The sequence below is a fragment of the Muscardinus avellanarius genome, assembly GCF_963383645.1.
Source record: "Muscardinus avellanarius genome assembly, chromosome: X".
NCBI classification, from domain to species: Eukaryota; Metazoa; Chordata; class Mammalia; order Rodentia; family Gliridae; genus Muscardinus; species Muscardinus avellanarius.
Window position 1 is genome coordinate 15,217,538 of NC_137792.1, and position 22,796 is coordinate 15,240,333.

Genomic DNA, 22,796 nt, shown 5'->3' on the forward strand with positions numbered 1-22,796 from the left:
AGAAAATATTTTCTTTTACTACCTTTGTGTTTAGATCACTCTATAGCTTGTTCTAGAAACCTGAAAAGCTTCTAATCCATAATAAATGTTAAGATTAGATAATCTTATAAGCAGTAACCATTCAGTAATTATGCTCAGCTACTTTTTATATTTTAATGAGAATCTGGATATTGTAGCAACGTCTCTAGAGTATATGTTTTTAACCAATATTAAAGGTGAGATGACTTTATAGTCAATGGTAGATCTCATATTTGAACTCATAGCTCTCTGACCCTAATGGCTATACCATTTTTCTCTCAATCATATGGCCTCCCAAATTAAGTAAGAATTCATACCCACTAGTGACCCATATTTTTCTCTAGTTCATCTTTCCTGAGTTTATAGAATTGCTTTTTTGCTGATAACAAAAAGGGCATAAATGGGGCCATCACACCCCATATATGGTTGTGTAGATTAGCACAACCTATGCAACTCTATTTGGTATCCTTGGATAAGAAAAGACACAGAATTGAAATCTAGAGCAGATGAAAAAAATACCATAAAAAATACCATAAAACTCTTGGTCTTGCTTATCTAATTATAGAAATTTAGAATAAAACATTAATGTTTTTGTGGTGCTAAGGATTGAACCCAGTGGTAGTTTACCTCTGACCTACACCCCCAGCTCTATTTTATTTTTTATTTTGTAACAGGGTATTGCTGAGTTGCTGAGGGCCTGAGCTGCTGAGCTTGGCCTTGAACCTGTGATCCCCGTCTCATCCTCCCAAGTAATGGTATTACAGTTGTGTACCACTGTGCCCAACCAATCATTAACATATTTAACTGACTTATTTTATGCTCAGATTTAGTTAGATAATGTAAATGTTTGTGTCAGCGGCTATATTTTGAGTTTATAATACTTAAATGTTTATTATTTTTTGTGATGCTGGGGATTGAACCCAGGGACATTCTATCTCTGAGCTATACACCCCAGCCCTATTTGTTTATTTATTTTGAAACAGGGTCTCACTGAGTTTCAGAAGGCCTCACTAAATTCTGTGATCCCTCTATCTCAGCCTCATGTTTATTATTTTAGAAGAAAATAATGTGTATTTTATTTTTATATTTTTAATCTAACAAAGAACCTGAAATTTTAATGGCAAATGAAAGCATATGTTAAACTACAACATTTAACAAATAAAAAAATATTTTTAATATCCTAGTAAATGAAACTAGTTATTTAATTAGTTTTTAAATATACTAAAAGAGGTCAAGCTAAAATAGTAAACAGTGAAATTCTCATACTAGATTATGGTTATAGAGTAGCAGTACTCTTTTCCCCTTTGCCAGACTTGGTCAAAGCCTTTCGTTTTGGAATACAGAGTAGAACTGTAATGTTTCTCAAATAAATCTCAGAACTAAAGACATTTGGAGACAAATACAAAACTGTAGTTAATGTTGTACTCTTAAGAAGTATTAGAAGGTTGATATGAAGGACAAAGAAATATATTGTTGATGATGATTTTCCTAGAAAGTAGTATTATAGGGTAGTAATCTCTCTTCCTTAGTTCTTGCTTCTTGAGAAAAAGATTTCAAACAGCCCATACAGGAAATATAAGAGGTTTATTTAGGAAATGGGGGGGGCAGAGTAATAAAAGAAGGCCGTGATAAAGGGAGTTATTTTTCAGAGGAAGGGTTGGGTTATGAGGGAGAAGGAGCCCAGAAAACATGGAACAAAGGAATTGTGCTCTGGAGATAGAGTCACTCTTCTGTGAGTGGAAAATTGTATGGAGTCTTTCATGTGGGAGTTTTATTCAGTCTGGAAACCTTTCCCTCTAATTCATATGCATTTGAGGAGGTTGCTATGTCTTTTCCATAGTATCCTGTTGGAGACTTTCTTGAGGGAGTCTAAATGAAACCCTTGGAGGTTTGGGAAGGGAGTGTGAAGGCTTTCTCTTAAACCAGCAATTATAGCTCCTTATCTATTCTCCAATTGTAGCTCCTTATCTCTTCTCCCATGAGGCCTGATCCAGTCCTCTGTCCTATTTATTTCCCTGCCCTGCTCATCTCTAATCTAGCTACCTAATATTATTACAGAGGAAATGTATCCAATTTAGGCATTCATTAACTGCCTAAGGTTATAGTTAATCTTGAGGCTGTAATAAATTGTATCTGTTAGAGAGTAGATGCCATAGTAAATAAAGGATTGAGGTAGTCACTGCAGACATACACTGGCCAGATTTCCTTTCAGAGAAGACCAGTTTCTCAAAATCAGTAGTGTATTTCCCATTCAAGGCTTTTTTAAAGTCATTTAATAGTTTTTTTTTTCTTATTATGTTTTTGCAAGACTATTAATAACACTTGTTCCTAAGATGAGTCCTCTTTATCTTATATGGTTCTATTCATTGGAGAATGAGGGATTCCCAAAGACGTCCTAGGAATTCCCATTGGAAAAAGAATTCAACTCAGGGCCCACAGGGTCCTTGGCTTACCTGACAGACAATAACTAGCATGTGCCAGTCAGAGACAGATTTATTTATGGAAGCAAGCACTAGACATTCAAAGGAGAATGCTGGCCACCTGAGAGTAAAAAAAAAAAAAAAAAAAAAAAAGCCTTTGGGCTAAAACAAACAAGGAATACACATTCAGAGTGAGAGACATGCTTTGAGGGTTTGCTGGGAGTAGTTTAGCACTCTTCATGTAAAGGAAACTTGGTAAAGGGTGTTGGGAAGATATGTGAGATTGACATCAGTCCAGTGATGTCATCTTTCCAGAGCCTTAATGTGACCTCCGTTTTCTGATCAATAGATATTTCTTTTGCTTAAACTATTAATAGATGGGAAAATTAACATTTCTAGAGTTATCACAAGTAAGTGAATTTTCAGTACTGTGATCTGGTCCTCTTCCTGATCCTTGCATTGTCTCTATTTTCTGGTCAATAGAAATATCTCCTGTGTAAGCTGTTCACTGTTAGAATAATTATAGTACTTCAAGGTAATTACTATAAGTGAGTGGAAAAATTGTAAATTTTCCAGAAATACTGGTAGTAAGGAATTTTAGCACAATTCTTCCATGTTAAAGTTATATTTTCCTCTCCCTTTTCTATTTTTTTATTTCTTCTACATCATTCTCACAAGCTTTAACCCCTACTTCTAAAGGGAGTCCTCTCCTATTCAAGCGGAAACAATTTTAGTTGTTTGTTTCTTCCTTTTTGAGATTTTCCATGAAAAGTAATGAAATCAGCTCTTTTTATATATTAAGTTTTCTTGAGATGACATGACTCAATTTTGAATAGAAATGGCAAGGATTTGCTTTGAATTCATTACCTTTTTTGGACTGTAGCACTGGAAAGTCAGGATACAAGTACTTTGCTTATAATTAGAAGTATATAAAACTTTAGCAGAAATTTTCAGTTGCCTTTATCATTATTGAATGAATCATACTTTTCTTATGTGACTTCTAATCTGTAATGCTATAACTAAAGGGAACATTTTTCCAGGGTGGCTGCTGACGATATAGGACAATTATAGATTTTCTTGCAATGTTACATAGTTTAGTATCTTTCTTAATTTCTTTATTGGAATGAAAACTATTTACTCATGAATTAGACTCCCCCTAAAATTGGCATATTCACTCAAAAATTAACCTATTACTTCTGAAATTGACACTTTTATGATAACTTGTTTTTCTGCACCTTCTCTAGGGGAGAGGAACAGGGAAAAGGGCTACCTCTGCCCCTGCTCCCTCCAGGCCTGAGACTTTGTTGAGACTACCTCTTGCTCCCACCTAAATCTACATATGTATATTTCCTTTCTTTTGCCTAACTCTTTTCAATGCTTCCATTTTCCTTTAGTTCTGTGAAAATGGAAATTTGAAACAAGAAAGTTTCCTCTTATCTTCCTTCAAAGTCGGCTTTGAATACAACCTATTTTTTCTGCCAATTTGACTCTGAGCCTTTGTTGAGCAGGCCAGCAATAGAGCTTAGCCCTTTGCCCCACAAAGAAGCAGTTCTGCCTAGTAATATTCTAAGTTCCTTAGATTTTGCTTTCCATGTCTGGAAAAATACCTCAAATTCAAGCCTCTGCTTAAACTTATAATAATGAGGAGTGTATATGTATAAGATCTTGAGTTTGATTTTCAGTACTACAGTAAGCAACAACAAAAATAAAGCATTAGTAGTGAAAACCTTTGGGAAAGGAACAGTTTAAGTCAGCTGTAAAATTAATATAAAAAGCAATATTAAGCTTTCTCATATATGTTAATTTGGGAATGTCTAAACATATTTGTATTTTCTATAGAGCTTTAATCTTGATTATTTGTAATGCTTATCAAGGTTAGCTTTTGCTTCTTTATGACATTTCCAAAATATCATATAGAACCACCCTAGTTTGTGAACTATTCAAGATGAATCTTGGTAAGTTTTTAGTTCTTTTAAAAAACTAAAGTTGATTTATAGCTGCCTTGACTGTAGGCCTCTCTAGCAAGCACTGGTAATATATTTATATATATGAAAATCTTGTATCCCTTAGGATTTCTTCATTGAAATTCACCAATGGAGAAATTTGGGATTCAATTGAAGTAAAAGTGCTGCTAAAAGATTGTTTGCACAGCTGCTTTCAGGCAGTGACCAAAGTCTCATAGGAGGGTGAGTGAATACACACTCTTGTTGGTCTAAGCTCAGAAGTTTCTTGAATAGTACTTTACAAAATATAAAATTATTACATGTGTTGGGTCTTTGGCCTTGCCCTAACCTTCTGCATTCTTTTTTATTTTTCTTACTGCTTAGTCTTCTTTCCCTAGAAGAGCTGATGGTTTATTCTTTATGACTTATGGGGATAATTTTTAAAAATTATATTTTGTCTTCTCATGATGAATTTAGTGACCTTAGAATTACATTTTATGTTAGATAGTTTTTAAATTACAAGACCTGGTTGAACATGACATCCATGTATCTTTCTCTTCCTTTAAACTCCTGTTTATGAAACTAGGCTTTTGAGAAGTAATTTAATCAGGAATATCATAAGAGCATTAAGTTCCATTAACTGTTGGGTCGCCAACAATATGAATGTAGTATTAAATTATGATTTGGACTTTGCAAATGTCATCTAAAAGTTAATTCTTCAATTCCTGGCAAGCAGTTGGAGTCTGCTAAAAACAGATGTTATAGAAGTTAATTTGTGATTGGAAAAGCAGCCGTGCCTCCATGGTAAGTAGTAAGAGCAAGCTTTATTTTTTTTAAATGTGAGTCAATCAAATTATTTCTTTGATGCTGTATTAGCCAAGGCTCTGATATCTACCCTACCCCCCATTCTGATCCATATGTATCTCCCCAGAACTTTTTTTATCTTTCTATCTGATTTTCAAGAATTTGAATTCTGACCTAGTTGTAGGAATTTGGAGTCCAAAAAGGAACCAAGGGAAAGATTACTAACATCTTCAAGGTTTGTTGTTCAGGGGACATTGATTATAGTTGAAGGTTGTCTCATTGGAGAAGATTTTTACTGAACAGAGAAGAATTATAAGAAATAGTAGAAGACTCATTTTTAGAGCTCTTTGAAAAATACTTCATGATAAAGAACATGAATTTATATCATTTGTGGTTTTTTCCTTTTTTTTTTGAAAACTACCAATGTACTTTTATAATTGAGTATAACAATATTGTGAAGGATGAGACTAATTGTTGCTCATTTAGGCTGTTGAATTTCTCCTCAGACTTCACTTTTTTGGAAAATTAGGAGGTTTTCTAAATATATATCCTTAAAACATGCAATTAGGGATTTATTTGAATAAGCATAATTACAATTAGTTTGGAATAGCTTTTTTCTCTCCATAATTTATCTGGCTTACAACATAAAAATTTGTTTCTTTGTGGTCTATAAATTTATGATAAATATTTGTTGGTTCTTGATTATCATTATGCATTTCTTAATTGGGAATGGTAAGTCCAAAAAGGGCATGGTTAGATAGTTAGAAACCTAAGGCTAATTATTTCCTTCTTTCTTTCCTTCTTTCCTTCCTTTCCTCCTTCTTCCTTCACTTCTTTCTTTACACACACACACACACACACACACACACACACACACACACACACAGACGTGCCAGTCATCTTATTTAGTCACATCTCTCATTATCAGTTCTTGGAACACCATGCAAGCAAGATATTTTTTCTTCCCCTCAATTATTGTCAGAGTTGCTTGATTCCTTATTGAGTTTCTTTCCCAATAAAATGTTAGCTCCATGAAGGCAGGGACCATGTTTCTTTTTGTTTAACTTTTTTATTACTACTCCCTCGAATACTGCCTGGCTCATAAATAGGCATTCCATAAATTTTGTTGAGTGACTAAATGAAAGTTGGCACAAGGAATTGGAACAGCAGTGAGGTAGGAATTCTGAGGTTGAGGATAGGAAGGGAGATATTTCATAGAGAATTCAGAGATGGATGCAGTGGCAGATAGGAAAAAGGCAGTTTCTTTTTTGTGTGTGTGTGTGGTACTGGGGGTGGAACCCAGAGGCTTCCTACCTCCGGGCTATACTCCCAGACCTTTTTTAATATTTTATTTGGAAACAGGGTCTCACTAAGTTGCTGAAAGCCTCACTAAGTAGCTGAGGCTGGCTTTGAACCCATGCGATCCTCCTGTCTCAGCCTCCCAAGCGCAGGGATTACAAGTGTGCGCCACCACTCCTGGCTGGAAAAAGGCAGTTTCTAACTAAAGAACCTGTTTTATTTATTTATTTATTTATTTATTTATTTATTTATTTTGCAGTACTGGGGATGGAACCAAGGGGCATTCTACCTCCAAGATACACCCCCGGTCCTAATTTTTAGTCTTTATTATTATTTTTTTGAAACAGGGTCTTACTGACTTACAAGGGGCCTTCTTGCTAAGTAGCTGAGGCTGTCTGAGAACCTCCATCCTAAGGTCTCTGCCTCCCAAATGCTGGGATTACAAACTTGTGCCACCATGCCCAGTCCAGCGAAAGAACTTGTTTTAAATCAAGAAAACAACATCAGGGAAGTTTGGGACTGAGATATGCTAAGATTTAGATGTGCTCCCAAAAGTAAAGTTGAATCAAGAGGTTTTGCCCTTTCAAATGGCATGGCTAATGGTTGTTGCCATAACTTTTTCCCATACATTGGCAGACAGTCCTCTCCTGCACATGAACCTGTAGGACATAATTTCTCATCTGACAAAGATTTCTAATCAAAGATGCCTGATTAATACTTTGAGATACTATTTTGAAATTAATCTGAATAACACTAATACTTTTTAACCCTAGTATGTGCAGTATATAATTTTGGCATAACTTTATACTCAATATTGTTTAAACATTAAATGAAAACATTTAAAAAGATGACAGCTTTGTTAAGTTTTGTTAGAATTAGGCAAATTATATTTGCATTACCATTGAGTGAGACATCATATTGACGCACTTCAGGTAAAATGTACAAAATTCAGTATATCATTTACATTGATGGTTTCTTTTTATTCAGTTAGAAAGAAAACTTATATTTTGTTAAATAAATTTAATGACACATAGATATAGCATTAGTAATCAGACATAAAATAATATCTTAAAAGGATGTGCCTTTTATATAAATTTATACTTCCCCAAATGCTCACTTATGTCTGATTAAGAATGGAAAGTCACAACTTTAGGCTATTTAAGGCTAATCTACTGGTTAATATGTATGCTTTATTATGACAAAATATAAATAATATAAAATTTGCCATTTAACCATTACATTTAAAAACTATAAAATACACATAACATCAGATATACTATCCTAGCTATTTTTAAGTGTACAGTGTCATTAGATATAAACGTTTAAATCTTTGTGCTACCATCTCTACTCTCCATTTTTAGAATTATTTTCATTTTGTAAAAACTAAAACTGTATCCATTAAGCCACAAATCCCTGTTGCCCCCTCCTCAGACCCCAGAAACTCTCCTTTTACTATTTGTTTCAATGCCTCTGACTACTCTACATACCTCCTTTAAGTGGAATCATACAGTATTTGTCCTTTTGTAAATCGCTTGTATTTCTTCATATAATATCCTCAAGACTTATTCATTCCTTAAGGTTTGGATATATTTTATGCATTTATACATATCTTCTTATAAACCATATATTTTTATCCTTTCGTACATAAATGTGTACTTAAGTTGCAACTACTCTTTGCCTAGTATAGATAATACTGCTACCTAACATGACAAATCTGTCTTCCAGTCTCTGCTTTAAATTATTTTGAATATAAGGTCAGAAATGTCATTGTTAGATCCCATGGCAATTATGAGGGTTTTTTTTGAGGAATAGCCAAACTATTCTCCACAGTGGTTGCACCATCTTACATTCCCACAAATGATATATGAGAGTTTCAATTTCTCCTCATATTCACCAACTTTGTTTCAATAGCCAAACTAATAGATATATCTCATTGTGATTTTGATTTTGTGTTTTCCTGATTATTAGTGATGTTGTGCATCTTTTAGCTATATTTTTCACCTATTCTTTGGAGAAATATCATGTAAATCTTTTGCTTTTATTAACCCAATTTTTGTTGTTGTGGTTGTTGAATGATAGGATTATTTATATATTCTGGGTCTTGATCCATTATCAGATATATAAATTGCAAATATTTACTCTCATGCATACATTGCCCTTTCACTCTGTTTTTAGTTTCCTTTCACACTAAAAGCAAAAGTTTTTAAGTTTGATGAAATCCAATTTATTTCTTTTCTTTCATTTTGTTGGGACTGTTACTTTGTAATTTTTAAAAATCAAGTTATAAATATGCTTTAAAATTAAGTATGACAATGGGAGTCTTTGATTTGAAATTGTCATTTTATGAAATGAATATGTAGTATGTGTCTCCAAAACATGTTAGACATCTATTGAGAAACTTTATTTTTAAAAAATAAATCAGCCGGGTGTGGTGGCGCACGCTTGTAATCCCCGCGCTTGGGAGGCAGAGACAGGAGGATCGCGCAGGTTCGAAGCCAGCCGCGCGCGCTGGCTTATGAGACCCTGTTTCCAAATAAAAAAAGTATAAAAAATAGGTCTGGGAGTGTAGCCCGGAGGTAGAAGGGCTTCCAGGAACCCCAGTACCACCAAAAAAAAAAAAAAAAAAATCAAATGGAACTTCCCTTTAGGTTTGTTACCATTATAAAAGAGAAACTTTAGCAGTTATTTCTTCCATGAAATTTTAAACTTAGTTTTTAAAATTTGAAAGGTAGTGAATATAGACATTTTTCTCCATGATAACCAGTTTGTTTTGTAATGCAAGATATTTTTAATAGTACATATTTTAGGTTTACTGTAAGAAACAGTCCAGTGAAAACTATGGTTATATTTATCAAAAGAGTTTATTGAAGGTGGTGTTCATTATATCACATAATGATTTCTTTCCAGGGGGAAAATCATTTTGCTGGCTTTAGGATCTAGAACGGATAGACTTCTCTGAGAAACTAGCCTACTTTTAGCTACTGAATATTTAACGCTATATTGGAACCCATTCAATCCCTCTTCATTTTCATTGCTAGACAGTTTATAGATAATGTTCTAGCCCCTCCCACACTTTAGCAAGTCTAGTGTTCTTCATTGGTATGAATTTTTGTATTGTTATATTGGCTCCCATTATAGGACTAATTATATTTTCCTTTAATCATATATTTCTAATATATGTTTACCTTTCATTGCTCTGCTGAATTTTACCTAGGTAAATGATGTAATTAAATTCATTCTGCTACATAGCATAATTAAATATATTTTAAGCAATGCCTTTAATATTTTTGGTATGGTCCAGATGATCAGTCTAGAGGTTTAGGAACAATTCTTTCCACATCTCCCCCACTTCCAGTTTACTAGAGGTTTTTTTGTTTTGTTTTTGTTTGTTTGTTTGTTTGTTTGTTTGTTTTAAGAGCAGGGATTTGGAATCAGATAAACTTGGCTTCAGACCTTGCCTTATCATTTATAAGCTATGGAATCCTGGGCATAGTCCCTAAATTTCAATTTTCTTATCTGTAAAATCAAGATAATGATATGCATTTCCAAAAATTGTTTTGAGAGTTAAATGAGAAAATATTTGTAAAGTGCTTTAGTGCTTGGCACAAAATGAGCACAAAAGATAAATGGAAGGTATTACTGCTACTCAGAAACAACTCTTTTGTTTGGAAATAGGAAAACTATTGAAAGCTTAGCTCTTTCTAAAATAAATTAAGACAGCGTAATTGAGAATAGGCCCAGGAGAAAATTGTTCTTCCTTTTTCTATTTTATTTGGTTTCCTTGAGAATCCTTGTGAAAACGAATTGCATGCTACTTATTATAGAACAACTACTTGCTTGTTGAAGGGTATCTGTGAAGGATGGCATTGAAGAACATAAAGGAGTTTCTCAGGTCAGCATTTATTGTACTGGTTTCCATGTTATCTAAAAATTGTTTGCAGTGTTTTCCCTTTCATTCATTTGAATGCAGCTTCAGATTGAATGCAAGTTAGGTATTCTGCACTGTATTCAATCCAAAGTATGCTAGCATGGAATTTAGTTCTTGGTAGTTTTTTTTTATTTTTTTTTTTTGTTGTTGTTGTTGTTTTTTTTTTTTTACGGATCTGGGGATGGAACCCAGAGGCATCTGACCTCCGAGCTACACACTCCCTGCCCAATTTTTTATTCTTTATTTTGAAACAGGGTCTCACTGAGTTGCAGAGGGCCTCACTAAGTAGTTGAGGCTGTCCGTGAACTGCCATCCTCCAGTCTCAGCCTCTCAAAAGCTGGGATTGCAAGCATGCGCCACCACGCCCAGCTTAGTTCTTGACAGTTTTTAAGAATGTTTTTTCGCTGGGCGTGGTGGCGCACGCTTGTAATCCCCGCGCTTGGGAGGCAGAGACAGGAGGATCGCAGAGGTTTGAAGCCAGCCCCACGCTGGCTTAGGAAACCCTGTTTCCAAATAAAAATATAAAAATAGGTCTGGGAGTGTAGCCCGGAGGTAGAAGGACTTCCAGGAACCCCAGTACCACCAAAAGAAAAAAAAAGAATGTTTTTTCACCCAAGTATGATAGAGTGTGATTTTACTAGCCACTGTCATATGTTATTCTTTCTTTATTTTAATAATTTTTATGTTGCTATCCCAATTTAAATGGTTGCTTTTCAGTCTTGATATGTTCTTATATTCAAAATTAATTAGATTTCAAATCCCCTAGAACTAGGTTTTATCTTTGCTTTGCCAGTTACTTGCTGTGTACACTTAGAGAGTTACCTAATCTTGCTAAGCTTTAATTTTTTTAATCTCTAAAACTGGTAAATAATAGTCCCTTTGCTTCTACTTGACACCTACCTATTTCCCATCCACACCAATACCACTTAATCTCTTGAAATAATATTCTACATGTAAGGACTTCTTTTTTGGGGAGGGTACTATTGAACCCAGGGACAATTTACCTCCAAGATACTCCCACATCACTTGTTTTTATTTTGAAACAGGGTCTCACTGAATTTTCTCTTTAAAATAAAAATTCTACTTTGCTGCATGACACTGTAATTACTACTGACTATTCAGATATTCAGCCCATATTTGTGATACCAGTCTACTTGTTGTTTGATTTCTTGCTTTTTTTTTTTGCTTTACAAATATCACAGTGAAAACTCATTAGACAAGAAGGCCCTCATCTTACAATCATAATCTACCTACACTTGTACCATCATTTTTCAGTAAATTGTTCTTTATTTAAATATCTTCAGGTCTCTACCATCTTAAAGAAAGAAAAATAAGTTTTTATTCTCATAATCTTCAATTATTCTCTTATTGCTTTCTTGTTTAGCCTGACTTTGTTTATGTGGGGGGAAGGGGCTACTAGAGATTGAACCCAGGGGTGTTCTACCTCTGAGATATACTTCCAGCCCTATTTTTTATTTTTTAAATTTTGAAACAGGGTCTCACTAAATTGCCATGTGCAGGCTTCAAATCTGTGATCCCTGTCTCCGCCTCCCAAGTACTAGAATTATAAGCATTTACCACTACTCCCAGCTAGCCTGTTTTGAAGACTCCTCAACTTATTCAGTGCTGGCATATTGTCATCACTGTGAAAACAATTCTCATGAATCACTGGTGACATTTATATTGCTATATCCGGTGAAATAATTTCAGCTCTCACCAATATGCACATACCGGTGGAGAATGAAAGAAAAAGAAGGTAGTATACTGAGGCTACAAAATAAGTAAAGATATCTTAAGGAAGTTTGAGAATATAATAAGGGTGTATGTTGCTTGGTACCAAAGTCTATTAGGAACCAGGCTTCTTTCAGGTCTCACTTTTCCTCTATCAATGACTATATAATCTCTCTTTTTTGGGACTTTGCTTTCTTGGCACATCTGTTCTAACCCCATCTTTTTGTCTTTATTTGCTTGTAATTTATACGTTGTCATGATTTTAGACAGAATATAACCCATTATGGCCTCATCTCCCTCCTAGATATAATAAAGCCCACTTATTTTATGCCAGTTATCTCATTTTCTTGGTATTCTTTATCTAAAAGTGTAGAAAGTTAATTTTATTAGTCAGGTTTATCATTTGTGCCAGGCCATTACATAAGTGATTGAAGCTATCTCAATCTATAGCCTAGCCCATTATTTATTAATTTCCCTGGGTAATCCTGAAAAATTTATTTTCCAGAGTATAAAACCTAACGTGGATATCTACTTTTGAACTTTGTAAAGTCCACATGCAAATGGATTAAGTAGTGTGTTGCAAGTGAGGGAATTAAAGTAAGGGAACTATTTTTGAAGAGGACAGGAGATAGAGAACACAACAGATTCAAGGAAATCAAGAAAAGGCATTTGTTTTTAAAATGATAGATATTTGAATATATATGGAGTAGATGGATAGGAAATAGTTGATGAAACAAAAAGAGCATTTATTTTTTAATTACTGAAATACTGTTAAGGAAATAGAAGATGGGATTCTAGAGTACAGGAAGATAGAATAGCCTTTAGAAGGAAGAAGAAATCCTCTCCCCCCAAAATTAAGTTAAAGAAGAAAGTACTATATAGATAATTTTGAAATAGAGGATCCTGCCTGTTAGCATATTTTATGATCTATTATTTTGATAACTGTTTCAGCAAGGAAAACCTCTGAGAAAAGAGGTTTTAATAATTGCTGAGGAATATTCAAATAGAAACCTGAAAACTAGGAATATATGAAGTGTTTCGTTTTTCTTCAGATCACATATATGTTAAGAAAAGATGGACAAGTCAAAAGTCAAAATAGACTTAACTTGTGACACGGTTGTAGTTGACATTTGTTTTCCCCCACCCCTCAGTTTGTTTGACATAATCTTTTTTTTTATTCTGATGTTCTACACTTTTATTTTATAGGTCTTGATGACTGCTTGCAACAATATATTAAGAACTTTGAGAGGGAGAAGATCAGTGGGGACCAGCTGCTACGCATTACACATCAGGAGCTCGAAGATCTGGGTGTCAGCCGCATTGGCCATCAGGAACTGATCTTGGAAGCAGTTGACCTTCTGTGTGCACTGGTAAGGACATGAAGGGAAATCATTCTCTCCTTTTTCCCCTTTTCATCCTTTCTCCTGTTTTTTCTCTTCTTTTAATAATTTTACGTCAAATAGGGGGGAAACCTAATTCTCAAATAATTAAATGAGCTATTTTTCTCTTTCCTTGAATTTGTTATATTACTGCCAAATGGCAAAGAAGCTTATGACTCAACTAGTGATATGACAGCCAGGCTTGGTGGCCCATTGTTATAATCCCAGTACTTAGGAGGGAGACACAGGAAGATCATAAGTTCCTGACAGGCCTCAGCTACTTAGTGAGGCCCTCTCCAACTTAGTGAAACTCTATTTCAAAATAAAGAATAAAAGCTGGGTGTGGTGGCGCACGCTCTTAATCCCCCACGTAATCCCCCGCGCTTGGGAGGCGGAGACAGAAGGATCAGGTTCAAAGCCAGCCTCACTGTTTCAAATAAAAAAAGCATAAAAATAGGTCTGGGAGTATAGCCCAGAGGTAGAAGGGTTTCCAGGAACCCCAGTACCACAAAAAATAATAAAAAGAAAGAAAGAAAGAATAAAAAATAGGGCTGGGGTTGTAGCTCAGAGGTAGAATGCTCCTGGGTTCCATCCCAGGTACTACCAACCCCCTCAAAGAAAAAACAAACTAATGATATTACATATAACCACTAGAAAAATTAGAGTTCAACAAGGAAGTTTTCTCAGCAGCATTTTGATACAAATTATATATAGTTACAAAGTCTGATTCCTTCTAAAAGCTTTGACTTAATATCAGAAATACCAAGTAATCTTACTTTAGAAAAAATTAAATCACCAAATTATTTGAGTGTCCTTACAAATATAACCAGTGAAAACTAAATATTGTACATTATATAGTTAATTTCTTATATTGAAGAAAAATGTAATTGGTTAAGAAATAACCAATGTCAAAATAAGTATCCTTATAACATTCTGACAGCACATGAGTCATTTTAAGAGCAATTTAGATTTTTTTCCAGGTGAAGTAAGATGACACTAACTTGATTGGTTTTAAATTCTTATTTGTAATGGGGGGGCTAGAGCTACACAGAGAAAAAATATGAGTTACGTAATATGATAGCTTGGGTTTGAATCTTGGCTTAATAAATTACTGACATTAGGAGACAAATAATTTTCACTATAGCCATAGTTATTTTATTTAAAATTGAGCTAAATACCTCTTGGTGATGCTGTGAAAAAGAAATGAAATAATGTTTTTGTATAGTACCTAATCCAGTGTCTGGCACACAGTGCATTTCATTCAACAGTAATTATTATTGAGATGATGGTGACTAATAAGAAATAAGTAGATAAACACAATTTAAGATTCAATTAATATACATAGTGCTGTGTTGGAAAATGTGAATGGGACTGAGTTCCTACACTCTTAACTGCATAGTTGGGAAAAGTGACAAGTAATCATAATAGTATAATTACTAAAATAGAAATATAGGCTCAATATTATGGGATCCCAGCAGAGAAAATAACTGACTTTGGCCAAATAGATGGGGCATATCACAAAACAGGTGGTATTGTAGTACTCTAATGAAGAATGAACTTATTATAATAGGTAGAGGAAGAAAAGAATGACATTTCAGGCAGACAAAAACAACACATTATAAGGCACACAGAATAAAGGACATGCATAGTGAGATTATTAAATGGTAAGCTATTTGAGATGAACAAAATAGATGGAAAACAGTAGAAGGAAATTAGACTTTAAAAGATAAAAATAGGGCCAGACTAAATTGCCTTAAAATCATAAGATTTTTTTTTTTTTTTTTGCTTTGTAGTTTGGGCACTGGAGAATCATCCAAGAATGATCATTTACTTTTTTTAAAAGTGGTAACTAATGGTTGTGATAAAGCTGGAATGGAGTGAATATAAACTAAAGACAGAACAATTAGTTAATACTTGAAATAATTACATAAATAATGAACTAAGCATACATGACAGGAATATAGAGAAGATCTGGTGAATGTGAGGTGTCAGATAAAGGAGAAAAAAAATCCATCTTTCTTAGCTACAGAAATAGATGCTTTTACAATAATGAAGATAGACTGTAGCTTCAAAAATAGATTTAATGGGAATATAACTTGAGCTTTGGATTTGTTGAATGAGGTGTCTCTGGGTTATAAAGAAAGAGATATTCGTCAGGCAGTGGGAGATATGGATTTGAAGCTCATAAATGTTTAAAGATACATATTTGGGAATATCAAATAGGAATTATATTTATTGAAAGAAAGGAGATCATCCAAGGAGAGATTACAGAATATAAAACAAGAGATGCAGCTTGATGTTTGGGTTGGAAAGAAAGAGGTGGTTTAGTGGCCAGAAAATCATGGAAACAACTATGAAAGAGTTGTCCCAAAAGAAGAGGAGATGTTATTAATGAATTAACATCAATAGTGTCATCAGATTTTACTAAAAGCCAACATGATAAGCAAGAAAAAAGACACGACTGAAACAGTTTCTAAGAAGAATGGGATATGAAACCAGATTGGTTAAATTGTGCCACTTAACTTTTAGTTTGGTCTTATCCTCATTGTTATTTTCTCAGAGATGTTCCCTGATTACTTATTCAACCTTACTTGGTTTATAATAAGCCCCTTTCTGCTGTTCTCTCTTAATCCTCATGTCATTTCATAATTATATAATTATGAGTATTTCCAAGTTTTTTTATATTTCTTTTACTAAACTGTAGGCTACGTGAGAAAAGTGACCGTGTTTATTAAACATACATCACATAGTATGAATGCTTGGTAATAGCTGAAGCTTGATTAAACAATTTCTGAAAATGGTGATGCAGGTGTCTGACTTTTTCACATGCTGCTTTAGGGATCTTTTTATTTCCCTAATTTCAATATTGATAAATTTAAAACAAAATATGCACTTAGGCTCTGAGTCAGATCACAGCAACCATGAGCCTGAAGTAAAATATAATACTCAGTGTAAGATAAGGGAACACACATTGTTTTTAGCATATTAGTCTCCAAATTCAAGTTAGAGTAGCCCTTAAAAGTATGACAAAAGTGGACTTGAGATGGGCTCATAGTCTAGTTCCCTCTTTTTAATATCTTATATAATAGTAGTAATTGGGTATTTTAGAACTTGAAGTCCAGAGTATATGTTTGATAAGCAGGAATCCTCGTAGATGAACCACTCATGTACTGTGACATTGCCAGTTTGAGGAAGAAAAGAAGATTGATGATTTCCATTGTTACATATAGTTTCTCTAGACCTTTAGGCATTGAAGCTTATCCTATGTGCAAGTCTCTAGTGACTTATACCTACTTAAAAGCACACTATCAAAGATATATGTCAAGACCATATCTAAGTTTGAACCATGGAGCTTTGGTAAATTCTTTCATTTACTGACCTTTTTTTTTTTCTTTCTGGTGATACTGGGGATGGAACCCTTCTACCTCCGGGCTACATTCTCAGACCTGTTTTTATATTTTTTTATTTGGAAACAGGGTCTCTTAAGCCAGCAAAGCTGGCTTTGAACCTGCACGATCCTGTCTCCACCTCCCAAACACGGGGATTACAAGCGTACACCACCATGCCTGTCCATTTACTGACCTTTAATCTCCCTGCTGTTCTGGTTTTAAGCATTGCATCATTTCAATTCTCTATCTTTTTTTTTTTTTTTGAGAAAGGGTCCTGTCAGGTTCCTGAAAATATCACATTTCCGAGGATATTCTTAAACCTGCAATCTTCCTGTCTCAGCTTCCCAAGCACTGGGGTTATAGGAATGTGCCACCATACCCAGCTGATTTATTTACTATATACTTGAGCTATTCTGAAAGTTAACACAGGAAAAATATTTCAAAACACTTGAGTTCCTTTTTTCTGTGTTTGATAATTGGTCACATTCCCCAAAGAGGTCAAATGTTCCTTCCTTACAACCCTTTCTAATGGCCATATATGAGCAAGTCAGAAGGGCAGATATCCTCCAACTTAAGCAATAAATATTTTCTAATGAATATAGAGCATATTTATAAGCAGATAATTCTGATTTACTTCTATATGCCATTATAAAATCGAAAGGTGAGATGTCCCATCAGCAAGCTGAATTGACTAGACCAGGAATTCTGTTGTTAGAAATGGGAAATTATGTCTTGTTTCTCTGATTTCTTCTGGCATTTCTACCTCTTCCTTAAATCTACTCTAGTTCTTTTTTCAATGATTATATATTCATGCTCAAACAATGCTACTAATGGGAATGCAAAGATGAAATAAAAAGAGTCTATACTCCTCAAATGATCCTAAAATGAATGTAATTCATTGAGGAAGAAAACAGTCATTAAAAGAAACCATGGATTTAAGGAAACACCTAGAGAAAAATGAGGAACCTGCCAAGAGATGCAGAAAGCAGTTGAAATTTGCATTGGACTTGCAGGATGAGTAGATATTTTCTGGACAAAATGTTGGGAGAAAGTTATCTAGGCAGAAAAAGAATATCATCTGTTAAGACAGTATTGTTTAAGTGTATGGAGTAGTAAGGGCTGGAGCAGAGTGGGAAGTGATTAAAAAAAGCCCTGCTATACCTTGTTTCACATTGCAGTTCTTATATTCTGCAGTCTCCAGTTCACGTTAAGCATCGCCAGTTCAGTTTTTCTTCATCTTTCTACCCAGTGCTTAGAATATATTTTACTGAATGAAACTCTTAAACCTTTATTCAGAGAACTGTAATTTTTTTGTCTTCCTTACGCAGTTCTTGACTCTGAAGATTAATTTCTTAGTGCAAGGAAGACAAAAAATTGATCGAATTCCTTTTGTAGTCATGACAGAGAATAAATGTTATGGCAGCTGATATAAATGAAAGATATATTTGTTCATTCATGCAACATATATTTATTAAGCATCAACTATATTATTTATACCATTTTATTCCAGAAAGAAGCTATTTATCATTTGGAGGTGTATTAACTATTTCAAGCTATTTTCTGACCATTTAGTATGCTTAAATAGAGAGTAAATAATATTGACTCAGTAAAAGTGTAGATAGAATATATGTAGTTTAATATATAGCCCTTAATTTGTGTTCTGACAGTATATCTTTTTTGGGGAACTATAAGTGAATCATTTATGACAGAATAAGAGTAGTTTTGATCTTGTTCTTCATAAGCTTTTTATATAACAGGCATTTTCCATGAAAAAAGTGCCATATGCAATTGCTAGTGTTTGTTTCTTTGAGACATAATTACTTGGTTCATTCATCTCAAAACAATTTACTTCCTAAAAACTCATTAAATCAAGCCTTTTAGGACTCACTAGTATTTATAAAGCAAAGTATTATAAACCTAAGCACCTGCTATATGATGCATTCAAATTAAAAACTGTATAAAATGTTATTGACATTGTAAAATATGTGGTACCAAATCGAATATGTTTAGCTAAGTGGTAGGTGAGAATTCACCACTAGTGAGTATTAAGTCAAATTGACTTTCTAAAATGGCAAATGTGTTCCTTAATTTCCTCATTTAATATATAAGCTTTTATAAAAATACATAATTGAAATATAAGATCAATATTAACTTATCACCAACTCATTAAGAATAGAGTATGTTAAATGAATTTTGAGTCTCAATGACTGATTTCTTTAACACGTGTTAGTGGACAAAGTATATAAAATGCCCAGGTAATGTATAAGATAAATATAGCAGATAAGTAGCATTTCTGGTCCAAGATTTGTTTTCTTGAGGTATAGTACTTTCTATAAAAATGGTAATACTCAGTTTTTCCATGTATGTACATTAAAAAGCAAATGCAAAATGAATGAGCTTGCATTTTAACTTTATTGTATTTTCATTGGTGCATTGTAATTCCACCTGCATTTTTAATAAAGCTAAGCTATTAATTCGTATCTCCATACCTTTGACCAAAAGCAAAAAGGCACTTCATGTATTAATTCCTTAAATGGTTGGCAAGGGAGTATGATTTACTCATGACTTGGTAAGTTGCAACAGAGCATCCACTTTTATCTAAGAAGTAGAAAGAAAGTATCTGTGTTTGCACTCATTTATTTTAAACTACTTAAAATTGAGAGTTGTGATGATAAAAATTCACTGGAGAGATTAATCCATCCTTTATTAATGGAGTAGCACATAGACACTATTACATAGAGATGAGCTTCTAACCTAGATTTTTAAAAACTGCTTTTGTGTTATATGTATAACTAGTTAACATTTTTAAACTAGAACAGGGGTTGTTTGTGATGTTGTTGTTGTTTTTATGCAGTCCTGGGGATTGGAATAGAACTTAGAGTCTTGAGCTTCCTGAGCAAGTAGAACACCACTGAGCTACATGCCTAGTACCAGGACAAGTTTTAAGAATTTCCCTCTCCATTCTCTGCTACATTTCTTTTGTCTCCTGATACATTCCTCTGTCCTCCCCATTTTTACCTCTGTTCCACATAGGATATTTCTTTAGGAGGTTTCCAGGTTAGGAGATCTTCTCAGGGTATGATTCTAGAATTTGTCAGAAAATTATTTTATTCCCTAATTGTTGAGTTATTAATAATTTTAGTGTCTTAAATTCCAAAGGCTTAAACATATTTTATTTTCCCTTTAGATTTTTTTTATTCCTAAGAGCAATGTTATTATATTATTTTTACCTTTTCTAATTACTTGAGATGCTGATGTTATAGAGAAAAAAAAACAATCTTTTATGGCAGCCAATGGCTAGAGTGAATGATCAATCTCCAAGTTGATTGATTAGATTTCTGTTTAATATACTATTATTTGAGCTTAAGAAAATATTATTTATTCATAAACAAATTATTCCTCATTAAACTCATTAATGAAAAATTCAAACCCAGACTTATTTCAGGAAAACTGCTTTAAAATTGAAGCATTTCTGAAATTTCTTTTAAATTCTTTAGAAATATCACAATTAGTTGGTATAGTTATAAGTTGTGCCTATCTAGTGATTAGAGAATATCTTTTATAAACTTAAAGAGGATTTTCTTCATAATATAGTAACAAACTAGACAAAATCTCTCAAGTGTTTCAGAGATAACACATGGCCAGATACAATAGAATTTGAATAGAATGTTTTATTTGCACAAGCCAAATCTTTTAACTTGAGATAATATTGCAATTGTAATTTAATAGTGAATATTTAGTATACTGTTTTTCAAAAACAGGTCTATGACTCCATATAAAGTATCATTTTAATAAAAATATAAATTCTCATCCAGGAACAATCAGAATTTCATTACTGTTAAATCTTTAGTGGTTACATACATTACATGAAAACTTTCACCTCCTCTCACTTTTTTTTCTGCACCAAGTTCTCTGTGAAATCACCATGGGGAAATAACCCATTAAATTTTATATAAAGTAGGTATCCAGTGGTTGTTGACTTAGTAAGAAAGCTAAATTTATTGTACTACTTGCTTTCCTTTTGCACTTTTGGTCTTCTATTTTGCTTAAGTTGTTATCACCATCCTTCTCAGAACAGGACTAGGATACTGATGAAAGAGAATGTGATAGAAGCATCCCCTCACAGGTGCCTGGTGACTTGAAGTCCTTTTCTAACCTCTATCTGGTCTAAATACTGAGTATGTTAAGCAAATCAGAAAAGAAATCTTCCTGTGCCTCAGTTTCCCCCACTGTGGAAGAAGGGATTCAAAAGAGCCTCACAGACCCAAGTAAATTCTAATATTATTTATGGCTTATAATTTTCTATACTTTAAATTTTATGTATAACAGTAACATGTATATGGCTATGTTTGATCAAGGTCATCCTTTGATCTTATTAATTACCCTTTTTAATTTTGGGGGGTGAAGAGGAGGGAGGACAGGGTTTCACTAAGTTGCTGAGGCTGGCCTCAAACCTGTGATCCTCCTGTCTCAGCCTTCCCCAAGTACAGGGTTATAGGCATGTACCACTGTACCCGACTTTATCTTTTCTCATGGGTGTTTTACAACTTAGAGTTAGCTGCTTTAAATTTTAATTATATGAAAACTTTCACTTAAGTGTACTTGAGGAAATCCTACAATATCTTCCTATGTGAAGATGATTGAAAGTCATATTATACTTTATCCATATAGCCCCTTTCTATAATGTATGGACAAAATAGCATGAATTAAAAATATTATTATAATTGGAAAAGTACAAACAAAGCAAAAGAGAAAGTAGATGTACTATGATTCTTTTGCATGTGCTTCATATTTGATGTAATGTAGCTATGAAAAAAATAAAAATGCTTCATACTTTATCCTATTAAAAAAGAATAAGTTGGCTGGGCGTGGTGGTGCACGCTTGTAATCCCCGCGCTTGGGAGGCAGAGACAGGAGGATTGCTCAGGTTCAAAGCCAGCCGCGCTGCCTTAAGAGACCCTGTTTCCAAATAAAAATATAAAAATAGGTCTGTAGTATAGCCCGGAGGTAGAAGGGCTTTCAGGAACCCCAGTACCACACACACACAAAAAAGAATAAGTTGGGTTTGAGAGGCTGAGACGGGGTTCACAGTTTGCAACAGCCTCAGCTACTTAGTGAGGCCCTTCGCAACTCAGTGAGACCCTGTTTCAAAATAAAGAATAAAAAATAGGGCTGGGGGTGTAGCTCACCTGGTTCCATCCCTAGTACCGCAGAGAGAGGGGGGGATGAATAAAGAAAAAGTGTGGCAGTTCCTCCAAAGATGCTGAGATTTCCCAATATCATATTATAAATGAAACCCATTAGCCAAACATGTTCTCACAGACTTATAATCTCAGTACTTGGGAGCCTGAGACAAGAAGATTGCAGGTTAAAGGCCAGCCTCTGCAATTTAGAGAGAGACTCAGAAATTTAAGGAGACTCTGTTTTGAAATAAAAAGAGCATGGGGCGGGGTGTGGTTCTGAGGTAAAATACTGCTGAGTTCAATCTCCAGCCTCAAAAAGAGAGAGATATCAGCCATTCTGTAGAGGACAAAGAAAGAAAAGGTACATTCTATTTTTGGATACCTTCGTTTTATTGTTGGGTTATGCTTATTTTCCTAGCTTCAGGAAAAGAAAATTTTTCCTGTATCTCTATATATACTACTATACTATATTAAAACTATTAGTAACATTTGTATTAGCACTACACTAATACTGTACTATAGTAATAATTGAACAGATAATAAAATAATAATTTCTATAATAGCTAATTATACAAGTAAATGAACTTAGGTTTTGGTTAAAAATAAACACACAAATTTATAATCAATGTTTCAGGTGTCATAGTTTCAATATATAATGCCCCATTCCACATTTATATTAGTATATAACACATTTTATTTGAA

General features: G+C 33.9%; 1 protein-coding gene across 4 annotated transcripts in view; it reads left to right on the plus strand.

The window, feature by feature from the left end:
• Positions 1-22,796, plus strand: part of CNKSR2 (connector enhancer of kinase suppressor of Ras 2) — a gene marked incomplete at both ends in the record, with an annotated part of 296,214 nt that overhangs the window by 33,761 nt on the left and 239,657 nt on the right. For all 4 annotated transcript variants that reach the window (XM_080718645.1, XM_080718646.1, XM_080718647.1 and 1 more), the window contains one exon: positions 13,350-13,513. In XM_080718645.1, the coding sequence (XP_080574771.1) occupies positions 13,350-13,513 (164 nt within the window). The remainder of the gene's footprint in view (positions 1-13,349; positions 13,514-22,796) is intronic.